The following is a 22,121-nucleotide window of genomic DNA, read 5'->3' as shown; positions in this document are numbered from 1 at the left end:
GGTCTATTGAGCTTACATGGGTACAAGAAACAGAAAACACCTGTGAAGTGTTTTGTTGCTGATTCTCATGAATTTATTGCCAGTCTATCTATGTTGGGTGTTTTTCTTAAAGCCCCATCTCCTGGAGTCATGTGATTATGTGAGGTTTCAGAGTAGCAGCCGTGTTAGTCTGTATCCGCAAAAAGAAAAAGAGTACTTGTGGCACTTCATCGGATGCAGTGAGCTGCAGCTCACGAAAGCTTATGCTCAAATAAATTTGCTAGACTCTAAGGTGTCACAAGTATTCCTTTTCTTTTTGTGATTATGTGAGACTCTTAGCTTTCCTAGCCCTCTTGGTTGCAGTGCAAAGCTTGAAAACATGAGTCTGACAGGCTCAAAAACCAGAAGGGAAATGAAAAGAACCCCAATTGTATTATTTTTAACACATCATAATTTTTGATGAAGCCTTATGATTCTTGAATGCTTGGCATTGAAATACTGGACTCAGTCTGAAGTGTTTGGCTGCCACATGTCCTGTGGGTATATTTAGTTATTGTATGAACTAGTCAGTTTTGCCATGATGATGTCAAAAGAAAGATTCCAATAGGTTGATGGCCCATCTGTACAAGGTACTGCAGAAATGCAGGTATTATTACTTCATGCTTTGAGCCTGGATTTCCTCAACGAGGTGTAAAATAAAGGGTTGCCAGTGACTGGAAGCATGCCTATTCAGAAGGGTAGAAGGTGCTCAAGAGCCCAGGAAATCAGAATGATCGTGCCCATTTTATTTACCAAAATATATGGAAAGGAGAAAAAAAAGAAAGAAGTGCAAGAGATATAGAGACTGGCTGAGATGGAAAGTGCTATCTCTAAATCATCCCTAAGTTGCACTGTAGGGAGAATAATGTAGTAGCAAGTTGTTGTTCTGCAAAGGGAACAACGGGAGAAGTGGCTTCCAGGCACAGATACTATCGACTGTGCTATAGGAAGGCAGGGCAGCCTCTTTAAAGAGATTGACAAGAGATCACTTCAGAGTCCGCTTCCTGCAAAGGGCGGGGAAGGGAAACGGCCTCTTGTTTAAATTATTTTTAGTTGTTCTTGCGGAAGGCAAAAAGCCATCCAAAGCAATGAGAGGGAAAGAATAAAAGCTAAAAATACATCTGCTGTATTTTCAAAACTTCCTTTGTAAGACTTCCCAGTCACTCTGAGGTCAAATACAAAATAGTACGGCACAGAGTGGGCCAGTGCGAGTGGGAAAATTGCTGAGAAAGCCTGTGAGTCTGCAGCTGTTAGCAGCAGAGCATGGCACGGGCACCATTTCAGCTATGGTGATTGAAGGTTACAAACTGCACCAGGTTGGTGTAGTGAAAACGTGGAGAAATTTGCCTTATGCTTCAGACAGCCACCACTTCCAGGAAAAGCCGTGTATTTGCTCTGTGAATGGGTTGAGCCACACATCAAACTGTGTCATTTCTTAGCCCCACAGTCTAGCCACCCTCAAGAACTGAGAAAAAAACTAATGTCCTTTTCTGATGCCGCTATCCAGGCGGGAGCACTTCTAGAGCAGTATGAAGTGGGAGTTTCAGAGGACATATAATGGGCCAGATTCTCAGCTGGTGTGAACTACATCACTTGGCACCAGCTGGGAATCTAACCCAGTGGAACAAAAATGACTTCTTGTGGGTGCTCCTCCCAAGGGATGGGGTGAATGCAAGACGGAAAGGAGGAAGGTGGATGGGAAGATGGAGAACACCTTTCAGTCAGAGGAGCATGCATTTTAGACAAGGATGAATAATAATAATAAATAGTAATAGTAATAATAATAATAATTAATAAGAGGGTCCTCTGTGTTTTTAAGGTAATAACTACATCAGGAACTTCTAAACACCAGGGAGTTTTGCCATTGACCTCAGTGGAGCAAAGATTTTCTCTGGCCTTTCAATCTCTGGGTGTGTTTAGCCCAGCATAAAGTTATTGTCACATAAGCAGGGAAACCCCTACACTGATCATCTCCATGTACAACCAGAGCTGCCAAGCTGAAGCCAAGCGATTAAAACCAGGCAGAGAAAGCCCTGACCGTTGTGCCAGTGGGTGTGGAATGCATTAGTGCCATGAAACACGTACTGCTGGGTTTGTTGCTTAACACCTTATATAAAGCTTTTTAATTGAGCATTACCCCAGTGTACACAATAATTCCTTGGTCCTTAATAAAAACCCACTTATAAAATGACAATTCAACATTGCGTAGGCCCTAATCCTACAAAGACTTATGCATTAAGGTCAATGGGACTACTGACAAGGTGAAATTCTAGCCCCATCCAAGTCAGTGGGAGATGCCATTGACTTCAAGTCAGTGCCTAAAGTTAAGCATGCACATAAGTCTTTGCAAGATCAAGGTAATAGATTGTATGCTCTTTGGGACAGGAACTGTCTTTTTATTATAAGTGCCTAGTACCTTCCACAACAGGGTCCCAATCCCTAACTGTCACCTTTAGGCGCTACCACAGTACAAATATTAACTAACAATAATCTGCTCTACAGAGAAAAATACCCCGGACCCTCGCTAGAACGCGGGATTTGGGATCCATGCACGGTACTGCATTAACATGGGGACCACGTTATAGTGGGGGACCGCGTTAAGATGAATTCCAATTAAAGTAATTAAATTTGGGATTCATGGCCGCGACCGGATTATATGCGAATTTGTGCTATATAGACGCGCGTTCTAGCGAGGGTCCGGTGTCCTTGAAAGATGGTGCAGTCTGAAATAATCTTAACTTTTAAAAGAAAGTGACACCATGAATGTGCAAATTGGAGCTAATGCTGCTGTGACCAGGATTCAGTATCACCCCAAATTCCACACACAGATCCCCTGCTTGCTGGGGAGAGATGCTTTGGGGGCATTGCTTAGAGGCATAGCACCCACTCTTGTGAACTCCGGGGCCTTCTCCCCCTTCTTCTTGCTCCTTTTCCCCATTTCCATGGAGAGTATGGGCAGTTGCATGAACCCCATGGTGTTTACACTCCCCTGACTCAGTCTTACAAAACCCTGAAGACAGAGAAACTCGGCACAGGGTGATTAAGGCTCAAAAAAGCATTTAACCTGAGACATGGGAGTAGTCACATCCCTCTTCTGCCAAGTACATAGGCATGGGCTGAAGTGCTTTGCTGAACATGGATAGCTTTGCCTGTGCAAGGACTTTCCTGAACCAGGGCCCACAGCAACCGATCCAGCCCACTGGGAGTCTGTCCACTGACTCCATTATAGGTTGGATTGTGACCATTGTGGTTGGACCAAGATGACAACACAAGAATTCCTTCTCCCACACTCATGCTTTGTTCACTAGGTGCCTCTCTGGGTGGCTGCAGGCCTATGCAGTATCACATAAACAACAACACATGACAAGGTGAAGATGTGCATGAACCTAAAGGGCAAGGTCAGGGGCCAAGTGTCCCCTTCCATCCAAGAAGGACAGATATTATTCACCTGACATCTCATAAGAACATAAGAATGGCTATACTGGGTCAGACCAAAGATCCATCTAGCCCAGTATCCTGTCTTCCAACAGTGGCCAATGCCAGGTGTCCCAGAGGGAATGAACAGAACAGGTAATCATCAAGTGATCCATCCCCTGTTGCCCATTCCCAGCTTCTGGCAAACAGAGGCTAAGGACACCATCCCTGTCCATCCTGGCTAATAGCCATTGATGGACCTAATCTCCAGGAACTTATCTAGTTCTTTTTTGATCCCTGTTATAGATGTGGCCTTCACAACATCCTCTGGCCAGGAGTTCCACAGGTTCACTGTGTGTTATGTGAAAAAATACTTCCTTTTGTTGGTTTTTAACCTGCTGCCTATTAATTTCATTTGGTGACCCCTAGTTCTTGTATTATGAGAAGGAGTAAATAACGCTTCCTGATTTACTTTCTCCCCACCAGTCGTGATTTTATAGACCTCTGTCATATCCCCACATAGTTATTTTTTTTCCAAGCTGAAAAGTCCCAGTCTTATTAATCTTTCCTCATATGGCAGCCGTTCCATACCTCTAATCATTTTTATTGCCGTTTTCTGAACCTTTTCCAACTCCAATATATCTTTTTTGAGATGGGGTGACTTCATCTGCACACAGTATTCAAGATGTGGGCGTACCATGGATTTATATTATATTTTCTGTCTTATTATCTATCCCTTTCTTAATGATTCCCAACATTCTGTTCACTTTTTTGTCTGCCGCTGCACATTGAGTGAATGTTTTCAGAGAACTATCCTCAATGACTCCAAGTGATCTCTTTGTTGAGTGGTAACAGTTAATTTAGACCCAATCATTTGATATTTATAGTTGGGATTATGTTTTTCAACATGCATTACTTTTCATTTATCAATATTGAATTTCATGTGCCATTTTGTTGCCCAGTCACCTAGTTTTGAAAGATCCTTTTGTAGCCCTTCGCAGTCTGCCTGGGACTTAACTATCTTGAGTAGTTTTGTATCATCTGCAAATTTTGCCACTTCACTGTTTACTCCCTTTTCCAGATTGTTTATGAATATGTTAACTAGGACTGGGCCCAGTGCAAATCCCTGGGGGATATCACTATTTACCTCTCTCCATTCTGAAAACTGACCATTTATTCCTACCCTTTGTTTCCTATCTTTTAACCAGTTACCAGTCCATGAGAGGACCTTCCCTCTTTTCCCATGACAGCTTACTTTGCTTAAGAGCCTTTGGTGAAGGACCTTGTCAAAGGCTTTCTGAAAGTCTAAGTACACTATATCCACTGGATCCCCCTTGTCCACATGCTTGTTGACCCCCTCAAAGAATTCTAGTAGACTAGTGAGGCATGTTTTTCCTTTACAAAAACTATGTTGACTCTTCCCCAACAAATTATGTTCATCTATGTGTCAGACAATTTTGTTCTTTACTATAGTTTCAAAAATTTGCCTGATACTGAAGTCAGGCTTACTGGCCTCTAATTTCCAGGATCATCTCTGGAACTCTTTTTAAAAATTAGCAACACATTTGCTATCCTCCAGTCATTTGGTACAAAAGCTGATTTAAATGATAAGTTACAAACTACAGTTAGTAGTCCTGCAATTTCACATTTGAGTTCCTTGAGAACTTTTGGGTGAATACCATCTGGTCCTGGTGACTTACTACTGTTTAGTTTATCAATTTGTTCAAAAAGCGCCTCTAAAGACACCTCAATCTGGGACAGTTCCTCAGCTTTGTCACCTAAAAAGAATGGCTCAGGTTTGGGAATCTCCCTCACATCCTCAACCATGAAGACCAATGCTAGAATTCATTTATTTTCTCCGCAATGGCCTTATCATCTTTGAGTGCTCCTTGAGCATCTTGATTGTCCAGTGGCCCCACTGGTTGTTTAGCAGGCTTCCTGCTTCAGATGTACTTAATTTTTTTTTGTTATTACTTTTTTGACTCATTGGCTAGCTATTCTTCAAATTCTTTTTTGGCCTGCTTAATTATATTTTTATATTTCATTTGCCAGAGTTTATGCTCCCTTCTATTTTCCTCACTAGGATTTAATTTCCACTTTTTAAAGGATGCCTTTTTGCTTCTTCTACCTTGTTGTTTAGCCACGTAACACTTTTTTGGTTCTCTTACTGTGTTTTTAAATTTGGGGTAAACATTTAAGTTGAAACTATATTATGGTGCAGCTTGCAGGGATTTCGCTTTTGGTGCTGTACCTTTTAATTTCTGTTTAACTAACCGCCTCATTTTTGTGTAGTTCCCCTTTCTGAAATTAAATGGTACAGTGTTGGGCTGCTGTGGTGTTTCCCCCACAACAGGGATGTTAAATTTAATTATATTATAATCACTATTACTAAGCGGTCCAGCTATATTCTCCTCTTGGACCAGATCCTGTTCTCCATTTAGGACTAAATCAAGAATTGCCTCTCCTCTTGTGGGTTCCAGGACTAGTTGCTCCAAGAAGCAGTCATTTAAGGTGTCAAGAAACTTTATCTTTGCATCCCATCCTGAGGTAACCTGTTCCCCATCAATATGGGGATAGCTGAAATCCCCCATTATTACTGAGGTTTTTTTTAATTTTAATAGCCCCTCTAATCTCCCTGAGTATTTCACAGTCACTTTCACCATCCTGGTCACATGGTAGGTAGTATATCCCTACCACTATATTCTTATTATTCAAGAATGGAATTACTATCCATAGAGATTCGATGGTACAGTTTGGATCATTTAAGATTTTTACTTCATTTGATCTATGCTTTCTTTCACATATAGTGGCACTCCCCCACCAGTATGACCTGTTCTGTCCTTCCAATATATTTGGTACCCTGGTATTACTATGTCCCATGGATTATCCTCATTCCACCGGGTTTCTGTGATGTCTATTATATCAATATCCTCATTTAATACAAGGCACTCTAGATCACCCATCTTATTATTTAGACTTCTGTCATTGGTATATAAGCACTTAAAAACCTTGTCACTTTTTAGCTGTCTGCCATTACATGATGTAATTGAATGGGACTTTTTTTTTTCATTTGACTGTTTCTCATCAGATCCTACCTGTATTTTAGCATCTTCCATCCTCTCCTCCTTACTAGGACATAAAGAATTTTCATTAATAGAGCCTCCCCTAAGGGATGTCTCTGTCCGAACCACTTGCTCCTCTGCACCTATTGGTTTCCCCCCAGCCCTTAGTTTAAAAAACTGCTCTATGACCTTTTTAATGTTAAATGCCAGCAATCTGGTTCCATTTTGATTTAGGTGGAACCCATCCTTCCTGTATAGGCTCCCAAAAGTTTCCCCAGTTCCTAATAAATCTAAACCCCTCCTCCCTTACACCATCGTCTCATCCACGCATTGAGACCCCTCAGTGCTGCCTGTTTAACTGATCCTGCGTGTGGAACTGGAAGCTTTTAGAGAGTGCAACCATGGACTTCAATTTCTTGCCTAAATTTGGCCTCCCGGACCTCTCTCCCATCCTTCCCTATATTATTGGTACCTACATGTACCATGACCACTGGCTCCTCCCCAGCACTACACATAAGTCTATCTAGATATCTTGAGAGATCTGCAACATTCGCACCAGGCAGGCAAGTCACCATGCAGTTCTCCCGGTCATTGCAAACCCAGTTATCTATGTTTCTAATGATCAAATCCCTCATAAGTATTACCTGTCTTTTAACCTGTCTAATAACTGGAGTTCCCTCCCCCTGAAGGGTATCCTCAGTATGAGAGGATACCACAACATCATCTGGAAGGATGGTCCCAACTATGGAATAATTTCCCTCTTCTCCAGTTGGATGTTCTTTTTCCTGAGACTTTCATCCTCCTCAACAGCACAGAGTGTGTCAGACTAGGGGTGGGACCTTTCTAGTGTGTCCCGGAAAGTCTCATCTATGTACCTCTCTGTCTCCCTCAGCTCCTCCAAAGCCTGTACACGGTCTCTGAGGGCCAGGAGCTCCTTGCACCAAATGCACACATATGCCACCTGCCCAAAGAGCAGGTAATCATGCATGCTGCATTGGGTACAATAAACTGGATAGCCCCCCCTCTGTTGGTGCATTATCTGTTTACTCCTGCAGCTTGTTCATTTGTTTTGTTTTTATCAGGGGGTGTTTGGCTTTAAGTTTAAAGAATGTTAAGTGTATCTAGCCCCCCCCCCCCCGCCTCTAAACTCTTTTGCAAAATTCCCCTGTTATCTGCTTCTGTTCGCTAGTTCCTCTGGTCACTTAGGAGCGGGCTTTTTAAAGCTCTGGTCTTCCTGAGTAGCCCTAGGGTTGATGGGTGCTAAAGGGCTTAGGGATCAAAGCTCATTAAGATGCTCTCAGCCTTGCCTAGCAGGCTGCTAGGCTCAGCACACAGAGAGTCAGCACATGGTCCCCCAACAAACAGACCACACAGTATATTTCAGTCAAGCAGCAAGTACACCATAAACACACACACTACAGACGACAAACAAGTTATCCCAATGAGAGAGATAATCTCTCTGTCTTTGCTCTTGTGAAGTGACTTACATTATGCTAGGTAACGTTCAGTGCTTCAGTCCCACCTTTTCCCAATCATATTCTTCATCTTTCCTCCATTCCACTTTATGTTATAAACCCATATAAGGATCATTTTACAACCTCACTTTTATAATCTGCCCAATAAATATTTTATGAGCTGCTTGCCAGTGTGGAAGTAGGTTTTATATCAGACATGATGCCATAAGAATATTTAAAATCTAAATGTCTTTTTTTCCCCTCTTATACTTTTATTAAAAAACACTGCAAGCTCTGATTGAGGTCTTGCTCTTCAGTGTGATGGGACCTACCGACATAATATTGCAGGGGGGACATTGCTTTCAAGATACTGAAATAGATCCAGATCCTCAGCAGATGTAAATCAGTGGAGATCCAGGAGCTTTACAGATTTACTGAGTGTCTTGTCCAATTTCTTCAGATCAGTGGGAGAGGAAGGGGGTAACAATGTCTTTATATCTTCACAATATGTGATATAGAAAAGATGTATACAATCTATATTATCTACAGCTGCCATCAAATTACAATGATGAAAGTCCATCAGGCATCTTTGCTTTGCATCTTTTACAATCAATATTAAACATAAATGCACATGTGAAAATCAAATTATACAACAACGTGGTACCATTCCCGTCAGCCCCCCCCCCCCCCCGCCATGTCTTTTAAAACAGAATATTTGGATACTTTTACTTGTCAATAACAACACATATGTGGGAGAACATCAATATTGAAAGGCATGTCATGACTGATTATCCTGAAATCACATATTTTTGGATGGAATAGATCAAATATAATTTCAATACAAAGGTGGGAGAAATAAAGAAAGAACACTATGCCTCTTTCTTGTAAAAAAAAAAACTGTTAAAATACCAGAAGAGAAGAAGTACAATTTAAGCCAAGAATGGGGTTTTTATTGCTTATTTATCGGATTGGTTAAGACTGTGTATTGGTGACAGATACAGACAATAACAGGTAATGGACAGGTTTCCTACAATGGGTTGTTAGCAATGCCGAATCCTTATTTGAGACCCTGTCATACACCAGCTGCAGTTTTACTTGGTGCATTTTGTTGAGGCTTGTTTTAATGGTGCTTTCAGGGGTTCCAGAGCCTGATTGTGTATGTTAATGTGACATGCTGCTGCATATGTTATAGAATGCCAGAGATGGCCACAACCAAAAATAACTCTCTGAATATCACCCTAGCTAGTAAAATATTAACCACTTTGCACCAATGTATTCTTAGATCACTCTGTGTGAGAGATTAAAGGTTTTATTTCCAATTTTATAGTAGGCATCTCCATACAATTACATTTTCAGGAGCCCCGTTTAATGAGAAAGGTAATATTAGGAAAGAGTACTTACAAATGAAGGATTCAGATGAGAGATTTGAGTCTGACAGAGAAACGAGCATGTTTGCTTTAAAAGGTAAACAGGAGAAGGGTTTACACTTGCTTTTGCTGAAAATAAAGCTAGTTGGAAAACAGCCCTTTTTTTTAATGGACAATTGGGGTTTTGATTAACTAAAAGTGTCATGAAAATTGCTGCCTTCCTTGAAATTTTTTTATCCAAAAACAGAAATCCACAGAACTGAAAAGATTTTATTAGAAAATAAAAAAATATTTCATTTTGGGGAAATTTTCAGGTGAAAATATTAAACTTTTTGCGCTACCAATATTTCATTTTTTGGTAGTTTCCATCTGAAAATATTTTGGTTTGCCTACAAGCAACCAAAACTCAGTTTGGGGGTGTTTCAAGTTTTGACAAGGAATTTAAATTTTCTGTGGGGAAAATACGCAACATTTTCCAGCCAGCTCGGTTCTGGATCTGGTGAACCCAAAACTCCCACTGAAGTATGGCGTTCACCCACTGGGTGAAGTTTGATACATGCAAGAAATACAGGATTTGATTAACTTTCTTTTGAAATGGAAGGCTTGTTTACACTAGAAAACTGAACAATTGCTGGTTGAATAGGTGGACAGCCACCATTGTAAGCCCAAAAGCAAGATTCGCCTTGCTGTTTTGAGCTAAGGACCATTTCAGTTTTGCCTCACATCCACACTACTGTACTACACCGCTACTGTCTCACATCTCGTGGTACAGTAGCCCTAAGCAGTTGATTCTAGGAAATTTCAAAGGGCCTTTTAGGATACTTTGGGGAGCCCAAGGGAACTGCTGGAGACTAAGTCAAACTCCCATAATTTCCTTGCGGAAGCTCAACTAAGCCAGTTAGCCAGAGAATACCCGATGGTGCCCTGTGGCTTATAATTGGACGTTAAAATAAACAACTGACAATATGTGGATCTTTAGGAAAATTGTTAATTTTGATTCGCCTATAAAAGAGGACAAATAATTTTAGGATGAGTGTATATTTTAATGAGGCCGGTGCAGCATGCCCAGTGCTTTCCAAAACAATGTCAGCATATTGTTTACCAGTAGATAGACTGCAGACTTGGGTCTAGACATCTCCCTACCGCATACTGCCTAGGGCAGGTTATAAAGACCCACCAACCATCAGGAAAGTGCCTTAGCCCATATCCATTATTAGCAGACCCAGGAGGGAATGCAGAGGCTTCTGGCCCTATCAGAGAGACTAGTCACTTCTGCCCTGGACAAATGTAGCCAGGGCTGCCCCAAAACCACCCTACCCCATACACTTCCTAGTGCAAGGTTATAAAGGCCCTTGCCACTGGTACGTGCCTCATGCTGCAACCACCAGCAACAGAGCCAAGGCACCAGAAAAAGCAGCTCCCTGCTGCCCAGGACTCCATGTCACAGTGACTCCCACCTGGCTACCAAATTACCCTCTCATTTCAGTGCTAGTTGGTCTCTGCTGGTGACAGTTCCCTGACCATTGCCATGGTGGTGCTCTGCTCTGTGGGCTTCATTGCTTACTGAAGACTCCCCCTGTCACCTGCCAGCCCCACCACCCTCAGCTCACTCCAACCATAATATCTCAACATCCCTTTCCCCCAACCCTCTCTTTCATCTTCTCTTCTCTGCCTCCCTTTTGTTTCCATGAGCTCCACAGCCTCCTTCCTTCCTTTCCCTGCCTCCCAACCTCCCGGGGGTAACGTGCTTTCCCACTAGCCTCCTTACAATACTCTTAGACCCTGATGTGGCCATTGGATCTGTGGTTGGACCCTTGCAACCATGTAGATTGACTTTTGTGAGACACCACATGGAGAGCACAGCTGCTGTTTTGCTCGGAGTGCTGGTTTCTTGGCTTGTTCATCTCGCTGTGGGTCTCACTAGACTAACTGCTGCCACCATGTTTCATGTATCATGTGCTGGATAATAGCAGGACTCCATGTTTCTAAAGCTAAACTGTCTGTTTATTAAGAACCATTTACAGAGGTTGTCAGGGTTCAGAACATGGACAATCTGACCTAGAGGTCAGAGCCTAAAGTAGAGTCAGGGTCATGGTCAGGAGTAATGCCATAGGCCACAGCTAGAGGCAGAGGCAGAAGCCATGCCTGAGGGTTAAACTGGAGCCCGAAGTCACACCAAGGGTCAAAGCCAGAGTCAGCAACTGGAGAGCAAGGAAATAGGAGTGAGAACCAGGCAAGCAGGCAGGAACTTGGTCTCAGCAGGCTGGTCGTCATCAGCAGACCAGGCTAGCAACTAATTGCTCAGACAAGGGGTGGGAAAGGAACAGGAAGCTTTATAGCTGGTGGTGTCCAATCAGCAATCCACTGCTAGTCACCTGACCCTGCTGAGTCAGAGGGTGGAGCCTCTGGCAGTGGGGTGCTAGCTGCGGTTCCCTCATCAAACCTTGCAGTACGGTGGTACAGAGGGTAAAGCTTTTGCTTGGCTCCTTCATGGGCTTGAGACCCAGGGTGCCTGCCAGAGGTGCTACAACTGCATGCTGGCCATGTACATGTAGCCTGCCTTCCTCCTGCAGCCTGTGCTCTGCCTTACAGGCAGATTTTTATAGGGAGGATCCACCCACATGGATAAGATCCTTGGTTCATAGGTGATGACTTTGAAAAATTCTGGTACCATCTAGATACTGTATGTTCAGAATACATATCTGCCCTGATCCTGTCATCCACCATGCACCACCCTTGTGCCCATGTCGCATTCCATTGAGTCCATCTTCATAACGGCAGCAGCTTAAGTATCCATCTCATCTCAGAGCGCTAACTCCAGCGAGAGGGAGGGGGAGCAGCACGAGCAAGTGATGGTCATGCCAAGGCAGAAGCATCCAAACACTAATCTCAGGATTCGTGTGGGTCAGGTGATGAACACGCCAAGAGGGGAAGACGTGTGTGATGGTGCCTGTGCATAAAGGCTGGAGCTGCCCAGAAAACACACTTAAGTTCTGGGAATGCATGAACAATCTGTGAAGGTGGCGAGGGTCCGCTGGACAAGTCCCATTCACTTTATGCTCCCTCCTTTTGGCCTATCTGTAAGATGGAGATAACGGCAGCTGGTCTCCCTTATAAAGGGTCTGAGATCTAAAAGTGCTGTATAAATGCTAACCGTAACAGTTGTGTTTTATCACATTCCTGCCAATTGTCTTTCCTGTTCCTCCTTATCCCTTTCTTTTTAATAATAGCAAAAATTAACAATATTTTCAGCTGGGATTTAAAAAAAACCCTAAGGATTTAGGGGCACACTTCCAATTGAAAGTCAGTGGGCCTTATAGATGGAGGCACTGTGGCCTAGTGGCTAGTGCACAATGTTGGGACTCAGGAGAATAACATTCTATTCCTGGCTCTGGCACTGGCCTGCTCGGTGACCCTGGGCAAATCATTACACTATTCCGTGCCTCAGTTTCCCCATCTGTGAAATGGGGATAGTGATGTAGCTCTCCTTTGTAAAGCATTTTGAGATCTACTGCTGCTAAGTGCAAGGGAGTGTCCCTCTGACAAATTCAAAAAACCTCATTCTCAATAAATAAAAGACAAAGGGGAATATTTTGATGACATAACACTGGCATAGCATTCTGCAACAAGACATAGGTATGTTGGCTCCCTGTGAATCTGTTCTGGTTTCTTGTGCTTCATGTGATTGACTTAATGAAATGGTTTCGGATATCTGATTGATCGAAGCTTATTCTGTTCCAGGCGCTGTGGATACAGCAAAGCTAAACAAGATCCAGAAGAAGAAAAGATGCACTTTCATAATGGCCATAGTAAGTGAAGACTTAAAATACATATATGCATTTGTGACTCAGCTCCTATTTCTGGCTTTGCATGGTACTAAGAATAATGAATAACAATCGAGATTTTTTTCAGCAAATGGTCAGTTGGTATCCAGTAGAATCAGTTGATTCAGTTATGCAATAAGGCCCCAATCCTGCAAAGACTTAAGAACATGGCTAACTTTATGCATAAAATAGTCCAATTGACTTCAGTGGGAGTACTCATGTGTGTGAAGTTAAGCATATGCATAAATCTTTGCAGGATTGAGGCCCAAATGAGTGATTTAATTATAACTTCCCTTTTTAGTCAGTAATATTTCAACAATTTTATTGCTTTCCTCAGTCCTCTACTACATGACACACACAATTTTTAATCTTGCTTGGTTAATCCATTGCCACCAGACACTTTTGTAGTTTGGAGGAATGAGCACAAGGTGTGGAACGTGAAGATTTTTCTCTTTGCTAACAATGTGGACGTAGCCCACCTCAGCTCTCTGGCCTAGTTTCCCAGCTGTATAATACTTCTCCTTCTGCACTAGGGTGTTGTGAGAATTAATTAGTTAACAATTGTAGGTAGACTTGAATATGTGAAGTACTACTATAGCCCTTCTATAAATCTAGGGTCAGATTTTACAAAACTTTTGTGAAGTGCTGTGGGATCTAGAGATGAAAAGAGGTAGGTGTTACTTATCTAAAGCATTTTTACCTTGTCCGAGCTAGAGTATATTCAAATCTCTATCACTGCTATTTAACATAGGCAGCAGGAAGCCAATCAATTCAAGGACTGCATTGTGAACCTCTTACTCAAACTGATGAGTAGTTACTCTGCCAGTAGCTTTAATGCTTCTCAAATAATAATAATAACAATTCTTGTGAAAGTACCTTCCCACTCCTGAGTCCCATGGAAAAAAACTATTATTGATTTTCTTTATTATTATTATTATTATTATTATTATTATTACATAGGAGTGTAACCCTGAAGGTGTGTTGTATTGCAAACATGTGATCTGGGCAGTTTCTAATTCATGATAACACTATTTGAACTAATGTAGTTGATTAGGTGATAGGTATAATTCATTGCAGCTCCACAGCCTGAGGGTGATGGTTTCTTTGGGCCAGATTTTCAAATGGACTCAGCAACTCCTGTTGTTCTCAATTAGAGAGGAGATTTTCAAAGATTAGGAGCTCAAATCACTCAGGGGAAGAAGTCTCCCCCCATGTGTCTAAATGGGAACTGAGCTCTTTTGAAAATCTGATCCTTCATATTTCTTCCCTTCTGGCCTTTCACATTCAGTCCACCTTTTGCCTGGCTGGGTTGTCCACCTAGGCTGTCTTCTCGCTATGGTCAGAGTTTTAATGTCATAAAATACCTGTGAGGTGGGGCAATATTTTCAAGTTTTATAGATGGAGATCTGAGAATAAGATCCAGTTTTGTAAAGGTAATTAAGCATTGCTGTACTCAACATTGCAATGCCTAATGGATTTAGAAACCTACATCTCATTTTTCAAAAATGATTTAAGCATGTAGAAGTCTAAATGCCATAGACTATCTCTGGGATGTTGGCTCCTGAAGGTCTAAACCCCTTTTGAAAATGAGAGTTAGGCTCCTAAATCAGTTAGATTTTGCAACACAGAGCACAGCAGGGCCTAAATACCTTCAAAAATCTGTTATATGCAGTGTTGCTGTAGCCGTGTTGGTCCCAGGATATTAGCAAGACAAGGAGGGTGAGATAATATCTTTTATTGGACAAACTTCTGTTGGTGAGAGAGACAAGTTTTCGAGCTCACACAGAGCTCTCCTTCAGGGGTGGGAGAAAGCCCGAATCGCTCTGTGTAACCTTGAAAGCTTGTCTCTCTCACCAACAGAAGTTGGTCCAATAAAAGACATTACCTCACCCACCTTGTCTCTTTAAAAATCTGTCCCTAAATGATTGGCCCAAGTCACACAGGGGGTCTGTGGTGGTGCAGGGGACTGAACCCAGATCTACTAACCCAATTCTAACACTCTAGCCACTGTCTCCAGCCAGCACTTATATAGCCTATAAGCCTGTATATCATTTTAGCTGAACAACACCCCATGGTTTTGAATGTAATAAGGAAAGTTATGTGTACCATATTCTTCTTAAATAATGCAATGTAACATTTTTCCAGTAGTGCTTACCTGCCTTGCATTTCAAGATACAAAGTATTAAAAAAGTGTTCAGTTATTCATTTTTGCATGAAAATTGGTTTTCTTTGACAGTTTTCTCCAGTGTGAGTAAAGTCAGCACAAGAGACAAACTTAGTGTTATCCTCACCCATCTCTAGTTGTGCCATTTACATTTTAATTTATGTTTACAGTTAAATTGCCAGGAGTAAGGACTTATATTGACCCACATACCTATGAAGACCCCAATCAAGCCGTCCATGAATTTGCCAAGGAAATTGAAGCTTCATGCATAACAATTGAAAGAGTTATCGGAGCCGGTATGAGCTATGTTTAATGACCATCTTCTAACTGCCATTAACATCCTGGAGGAGCTTATCGCATTGCTGTTCAAAATCACAGAACAGGCCGGTCAAATATTTGTATTGTGTATGCCCATTGTGAGTGGTTACCTTAGTATACGGTACGTGTGAGACCACTACTGGAATACCATGTCCAGTTCTGGGGTCCATGCTTTAAAAAGATTGTTGAAAAATGGGAACGGGTTCAGAGAAGAACTTTGAGAACGAATTGTGGTGCAGGAAACACACCTTCCAATGTTGTCTGCCACATTGCTGTAGGCATATTGATCCCAGGATATGAGAGAGACAAGATAGGTGAGGTGGTTTGGGGGTTTTTCCTATCATTTTTTATGTGAGTTCATCTGAGAGCAAATAGTGATTGAAAAGACAAAGACGCCCTGTCACCCGTGGGCAAACACTTTTCACAAAGCTCCATATCTTATATTTCAATACACAATCTTCAAAGGAAACCTGCACAACATCTCAAAAAGACAGTCCTGGGAACTTAATTTCATAACTCTGCTAGACACCATAGACAACGGACTTAACAAGGACACTGGTTTTATGTCTCATGACAATTTGTAGCACACCAGACTACCCGCTACCCTTAACTGCCCACTTCAAACCTTTTATGTATAACAATCTAACCCTCAATTGTCCACTTCCTTTCAGGTGACCACCTACAACATGTTACCCCTTATGCATAACAATCTATTCCACATTGTATTTAGCTGAGACATTCTGATTTCCTTCCCCAGACCTGAAGAGCTCAGTGTAGCACTAAAGCTATACTTTCCACCAACAGAAGTTGGTCCATTAAAAGATATTACCTGACCTCAACTGCCTTGTCACACATCTTACAATGAAGACTAAAGGAGCTCTGTCTATTGAACTTACCAGAGACAGGGTTCAGAGGTGACTTGATCATGGTCTATCATTACCTACATAGGAAGATCATAGATCATAGAATCATAGGACTGGAAGGGACTTTGAGAGGTCATTTAGTCCAGTCCCCTGCATTCCTGGCAGGACTAAGTATTATCTAGACCATCCCTGACAGGTGTTTGTCTAACTTGCTCTTAAAAATCTTCAATGATGGAGATTCCACAACATCCCTAGGCAATTTATTCCAGTGATGTCTCATACTAGAGGGTTCTTTAATCTAACAGACAAAAGGATAACCTGATCCGATGGCTGGAAGTTGAAGTTAGGAAAATTCAATTTGGCAATAAGGCAGCTTTTAAAGTGTGCGGGTCGTTAACCATTGGAACAACTTACCTAGGAATATGGTAGATTCTCCATCACTTGGAGTCTGTAAAATGAGGCTGGGTGTCCTTCTAAAAGATATACTCTTGTTCAGCCACAAGTTTCTGGCCTCTATAACAATCTCTAGTGCATGAAATTCTATGGCTTGTGTTACACAGGAGGTCAGACTAGATAATTGTAGTTGTCCCTTGTATGTCATCCTTGTTTATCATTAACCATCATTTATTGTTACTAATATACTGAAATGTCCATAAGCGTGCAAGGTGCTTTTCAGACATACAGTAATTATTTACTTTGTTCTCTTCAGGTGAATTTGGGGAAGTTTGTAGTGGGCGTCTGAAACTGCCTGGAAAACGCGAGTTTCCAGTGGCCATAAAAACCCTCAAAGTGGGCTACACTGAAAAACAAAGACGAGATTTCCTGGGGGAAGCAAGCATCATGGGACAGTTTGACCATCCCAACATCATTCACTTGGAAGGTGTTGTCACAAAAAGTATGTACCCACTGCTGTAAACTTCCGCTCATTGATGAAGCAGATAGGTCAATATTAGCTATAATCCCTGGGAGTCAGGAGAACTTGTTCAACTTTAAAATAAAGGTCGCCAAACTTGTCATCTCTCACAAAAACAGCCAGGAAGGAACATTGTAGTTACTAAAACTACAAACTAAAAAATTCACAGTGTGCCCCATTCTGTTAGGTACTGTACACACATGATGAGAGGTACTCCCTATCCTGAAAAGTTTTCAAGCTATTTAGACAAGACAAAAGCATAAGGAGGTGAAGTGACTTGCCCAAAGTCATCCAGCCAGTTTGTGACCAGAGCTGGGAAAAGAACCCAGGTCTTCTAATTTGTTGTATTACAGTAAAGTTACCACGATTGTATTGGCCGGGTTACCCATAACACGAAGGGATGGTTCCATGCTCCGCCTTTCCCTTCCTTCCTCCCACTCTGTTGTGATGCAGGTAAATAATGCAGCAAGTTCCCAGCCTGCAATGCTGTGAGTAAACTTATTTTCGTTGCACTGTGTGGCCCCTTTCCTGGGGATAAAAGATGCCAGTAGGAGCTCTGGTGGCAGGGGAGTGGGGCAGAAGCACATCTGAACAGGGTAGGACTATGAATAACCTATACTAATGGCATGTCTACATTATAATCAGAACCGTAGCACTGGAGCTGTGGCAGCATGAGCAGCAGGCTGGTCACTCGAATACATACCCAGGGTCCCAGGTAGACTTGTACAATCTGTGCTACGACCTGGCTTCAATGCTGTTGTTACTCAAGCTAGCTCCACAGGTATTGCACTTCAACCACTGAGTCTCTTGGGCTTCTGGTCCATTGTGAACTGACTCTACTTGTAGTAAGACCTTAGCTAAGGTCCTTTCTGGATTTGCCTTGTCCTTGCCACTATTCCTGCAACTATTCAGGAGAGAGTGGAATATTTTACAGGCATAGTTTTTAATTCAGTGCCCTTTGCTCACCTGTAATCAAACTTCAAACTAAAAGAACTAGAGTTGCCCTGCCTTAGGTTAACAGTCTGTTTCTTTAAGAAGAGGGAGGATCCTGAAAGAAGTAGCTCTGAATAATCTAATGAAATTCTGGATCAGCTGTTGCTTTTTACATTCCAAGTCCCCTTTCCCTTGGTAACTTCATACTCACTCTTGGTGTAAGCCTGTTTGTTCACTTTAGTTGACATTTAATATATAAAGTCTGTTCGGTTCCCAAACCCCAACATTTTCAAGGGCTGGAGGGAAAATAATTAATTTAAATTCAAAATCAAAATGTAATCTAAATGTAAGTAATGTAAAACCATTTTTACCTTCACTTTCAATAGTCCATCCAAACTTGTAGCCACTGAGCCCTTTCTTGGGTCAGATCTTTATCAGGCTAAAACTCCGTTTTTAAAGAAAACCAAATCTTTAAATATAAACAACAAACACCAATGAAGTCCTGGATTGTTTACATAATTAGCACACAGTCATCTGAAAAATAGAATGAATTCTGGATAATAAATATGGTGAGATTTTTCAGACATGCCTAAGGGATTTAGGAGCCCAAGCCTTATTGGAAGTCAGTGAGAGGTTTGTGGCCATGAATCCCATAGGTGCCTAGCTAAATCAATGGAGTGACATTTTACCCTGTGCAAATGCAAGGGAGGCCAGAGGAATGGTTAGGGTGTTAGCCTGGGACTGCATTTCATTCTGTGTTCCATCAAGGCTTTCTGTGTCACCTTGCATAAGTCACTTCGTTTCTCTGAGCCTCAGTTTCTCATCAGTAAAAATTCTCTGAAGGATGTTACATTGGTTAAGAGACTTGGGTTCAATTCCCTACTTTGCCACAGGCTTCTCACTTCATCTCTCGGTGCCACAAACAGACATGTTTGCTTCACAAAGCTGATCAGGTCCTGAGCTACATTCATGCCCCTTTTTTCACTGATCTACCAGTGTATGCTTGACGTCTGTGTAAATGACATTCACGCCCACTTCAAGTCCCCTTCCTACTGCCCGAACGGAGTGCAAATAAGTGCAAATAAGAATCAGGCCAGTTGATCAGGAAAGCCGGCACTTGCTGAATCTCACTCTGTTTGTAACTTTAGTTTCATGCTGCCTGGTATGATGCTAATTTATTCTCAGTTACTCTCAATTTGCAGCAGACTGATAATGAAACATAAGTGCTAGGAAGTCTTCTGATTGAGACTGAAGTTGGGAGCGTGAAGTAGTACTCCTAAGGGTGGTGTAAGATTGAGCTGTTAGTGTCAGAGATAAGGGACCCAACTTTACAGTCCCTTATGATCTGTCCTTTAACAGCACACACCATAAGTGCAGTGGTGTCTGCAGAGATTTTATGACCGATGACTGAAGAGCCTGTCTTTTACCTTCAATTACTCATTTATGATGCACAGAGACATCTTGGTATAATGCACACACACACGGACAGAAGGGCTTTGGGGAATTTCACAGGCTCTTTTTATTTAAAAGACTGACTTTTTCACATTAAAAACCAACAACCTTTCAAAGAATAGCAGAATGGGAATATACCAAGCCCTGAGCAACCCTTAACTTTTCTGGAAGAAAGAAACCCCCGCCCTGGTCCCGCAAGGTGCTGAGTACTTCCTCAATAGGGTGCTGTGCTCTGCCAGCTCTTCTTTGAATGGGAGGAAAGGGCAACCTACACTCTTCTGGGTAAAAAAAGTTGCCGCACTCCTACAGAAGAAGTAAGAGAGCAGTGCAGAAATCCGGTTAAGTTTCTTACAGTTGTTTCCAGCAAATGCTGCTGTGTCACCAGTGGTATTGATTTAAAGGAGAACAGGCTCAGATCTACACAGGGACTTAGGCATTGTAGAGCTTCCCTCATAACCCTTAGCCCAGTGGTTAGGGTACATACCTGGGATGTAGTGGACCCATTTCAATTCCCCACTCTACCTGATGAGGAGAAGGGACTTGAACAGAAATATCCTCTCTCTGAGGTGAGTGCTCTGCCTGTGGGATATTATGATATGGGACTCCCTCAATCTCTCTTGTTCAAGCCATCCCACTTTAATGTAATATTAATTGGGCCAGAGAACAATTGAGGATCGCGCTATAGACCAGTGGTTAGAGTACTCACTGAAAGGTAATCATTTATCGTTCTACTTCAGGGAAGGCAGACCTGCCAGGTCAGAGTTTCTCCCTGCAAACAGTCTTAGGGCTTTGTAGAGAACTTTGACTTGGGGAAGCCAAACGGAGCCAGTGAATAGGAAGGCACAGAGCTCTGTTCCAAGTTCCATCACAGACTTCCTTTGTGATGTTGGGCAAGCCACTTCCCCTATCGATACCTCAGATTCCCCCTCTTGCACATGGAAATTACAATACACACCCTCCTTCCTGAAGAACCTAAGATTGACAGAAGACAAACACCAAATGTGGTTATAATGGCAATAGTGACACCACTGTTGAGGGAGCAGCAGCGGCAAGGGGTTGATGGCTCAGGTACTAAAATGCGATTAAAATAGCTGAGTTCTGTTCCTAGATTTGCCACTGATCATCCAGTCATCTTTTGTGGCAGAGACTATGTTTGTACAGGGCCATGATCTCGTGTAGATCTCTGAGCTGCCACAGTAATATGAATAATAATACAGCTGCCAAGTCTTTAACTCATACAAGGGGGTAACTCCAATGCTCATTAAGAAATTAAAGAAATGCAAACCCACAATGCTCCAGGGTCGTATCTGCACGGCACTCAGTGTTTTGATTGATGAATACACAATTATGTTTATTTACGTAGATTATTAAACATAAATTAGTCAAACAATTAACATGACAAGAATGTACAAAGATTAAGATCAACTTAAACAGCAAAATAGGAAATTATTTTAAGAGCAGTTACCTTTATAATCATGTTATGACATGCAGCAGCTTTAGCTGATCATTTCTACGCGAGTCATTTTAATGCAGTTTAGAAATAATTGATAGTTTCCCTTTTGTCTGTGCTTCATGCTAGTTAATGGAAATTGATTTAAATAAAAAATTATGTACATGTTTTTTATAAGATTTCATTGGATTTACAAGGCCTGGAGCAAGCCACACTAATTATTGCTATGTTGTTGTGGCAAGCTAGCGAGAAATTAGATATAAAAACTGAGCAAAAACTATATATAATTACAATTAAAATGACTCGGGCAGGAAAATTAATCAAATGGAGTTGAAAAACATTCTTAATCCTACCAACTGTTGGAGGCCACAGTCTTTTTTGAACTTTTGTTTGGATCACCTTTTTTCTTATTCCCTGAATTAGGCCATCTTTTCAGTACACATATCTGGAGAAAATCCTTCCTTTTTCTGTTACTGTATTCAGTAACTTAATATCCACAGCCAAATTCTGGCTCTAATTGCAACTCCAGCAGGGTTCCTGGGTGTAATTGGGTGCACTTCTTTTTGAATATAGAACCTGGTGTACTAAGTCAGCTTGTCCATCCTATAGTCTAATGCACATGGTCCATCTACTTCAGTATTTTGTCTTTAATGGTGGGCAGCACCTGGTACTTCAGAGGAAGGTGCAAAAAACAAACAAGCAAACAAAAAACCCTTAGCAGGCAGTTATGATGATCTGCCTCCACTAGTTAGGGATTGGTTTAAACCCTAAAGCGTAGGGTCTTCCCTTCCAAAGTTTTTTTTAAAATGTGGTTGCTATTTTAACTCTGGATAGTGTTGTTATCCATAGAAGTATCTAATCCTTCTTTGAATCCTACTAAGTTCCTGGC

At 41.8% G+C, this 22,121-nt stretch overlaps 1 protein-coding gene across 13 annotated transcripts in view; it reads left to right on the top strand.

The window, feature by feature from the left end:
• Positions 1-22,121, top strand: part of EPHA5 (EPH receptor A5) — a 400,471-nt gene that overhangs the window by 275,677 nt on the left and 102,673 nt on the right. For all 13 annotated transcript variants that reach the window (XM_043513198.1, XM_043513202.1, XM_043513200.1 and 10 more), the window contains 3 exons: positions 13,057-13,124; positions 15,474-15,599; positions 17,194-17,379. In XM_043513198.1, the coding sequence (XP_043369133.1) occupies positions 13,057-13,124; positions 15,474-15,599; positions 17,194-17,379 (380 nt within the window). The remainder of the gene's footprint in view (positions 1-13,056; positions 13,125-15,473; positions 15,600-17,193; positions 17,380-22,121) is intronic.

Source organism: Dermochelys coriacea, chromosome 4 (genome assembly GCF_009764565.3).
Source record: "Dermochelys coriacea isolate rDerCor1 chromosome 4, rDerCor1.pri.v4, whole genome shotgun sequence".
In the NCBI taxonomy this organism is placed as follows: Eukaryota; Metazoa; Chordata; order Testudines; family Dermochelyidae; genus Dermochelys; species Dermochelys coriacea.
Note: the sequence above shows the minus strand (reverse complement) of the source record. Positions and strands in the feature narration are given on the sequence as shown.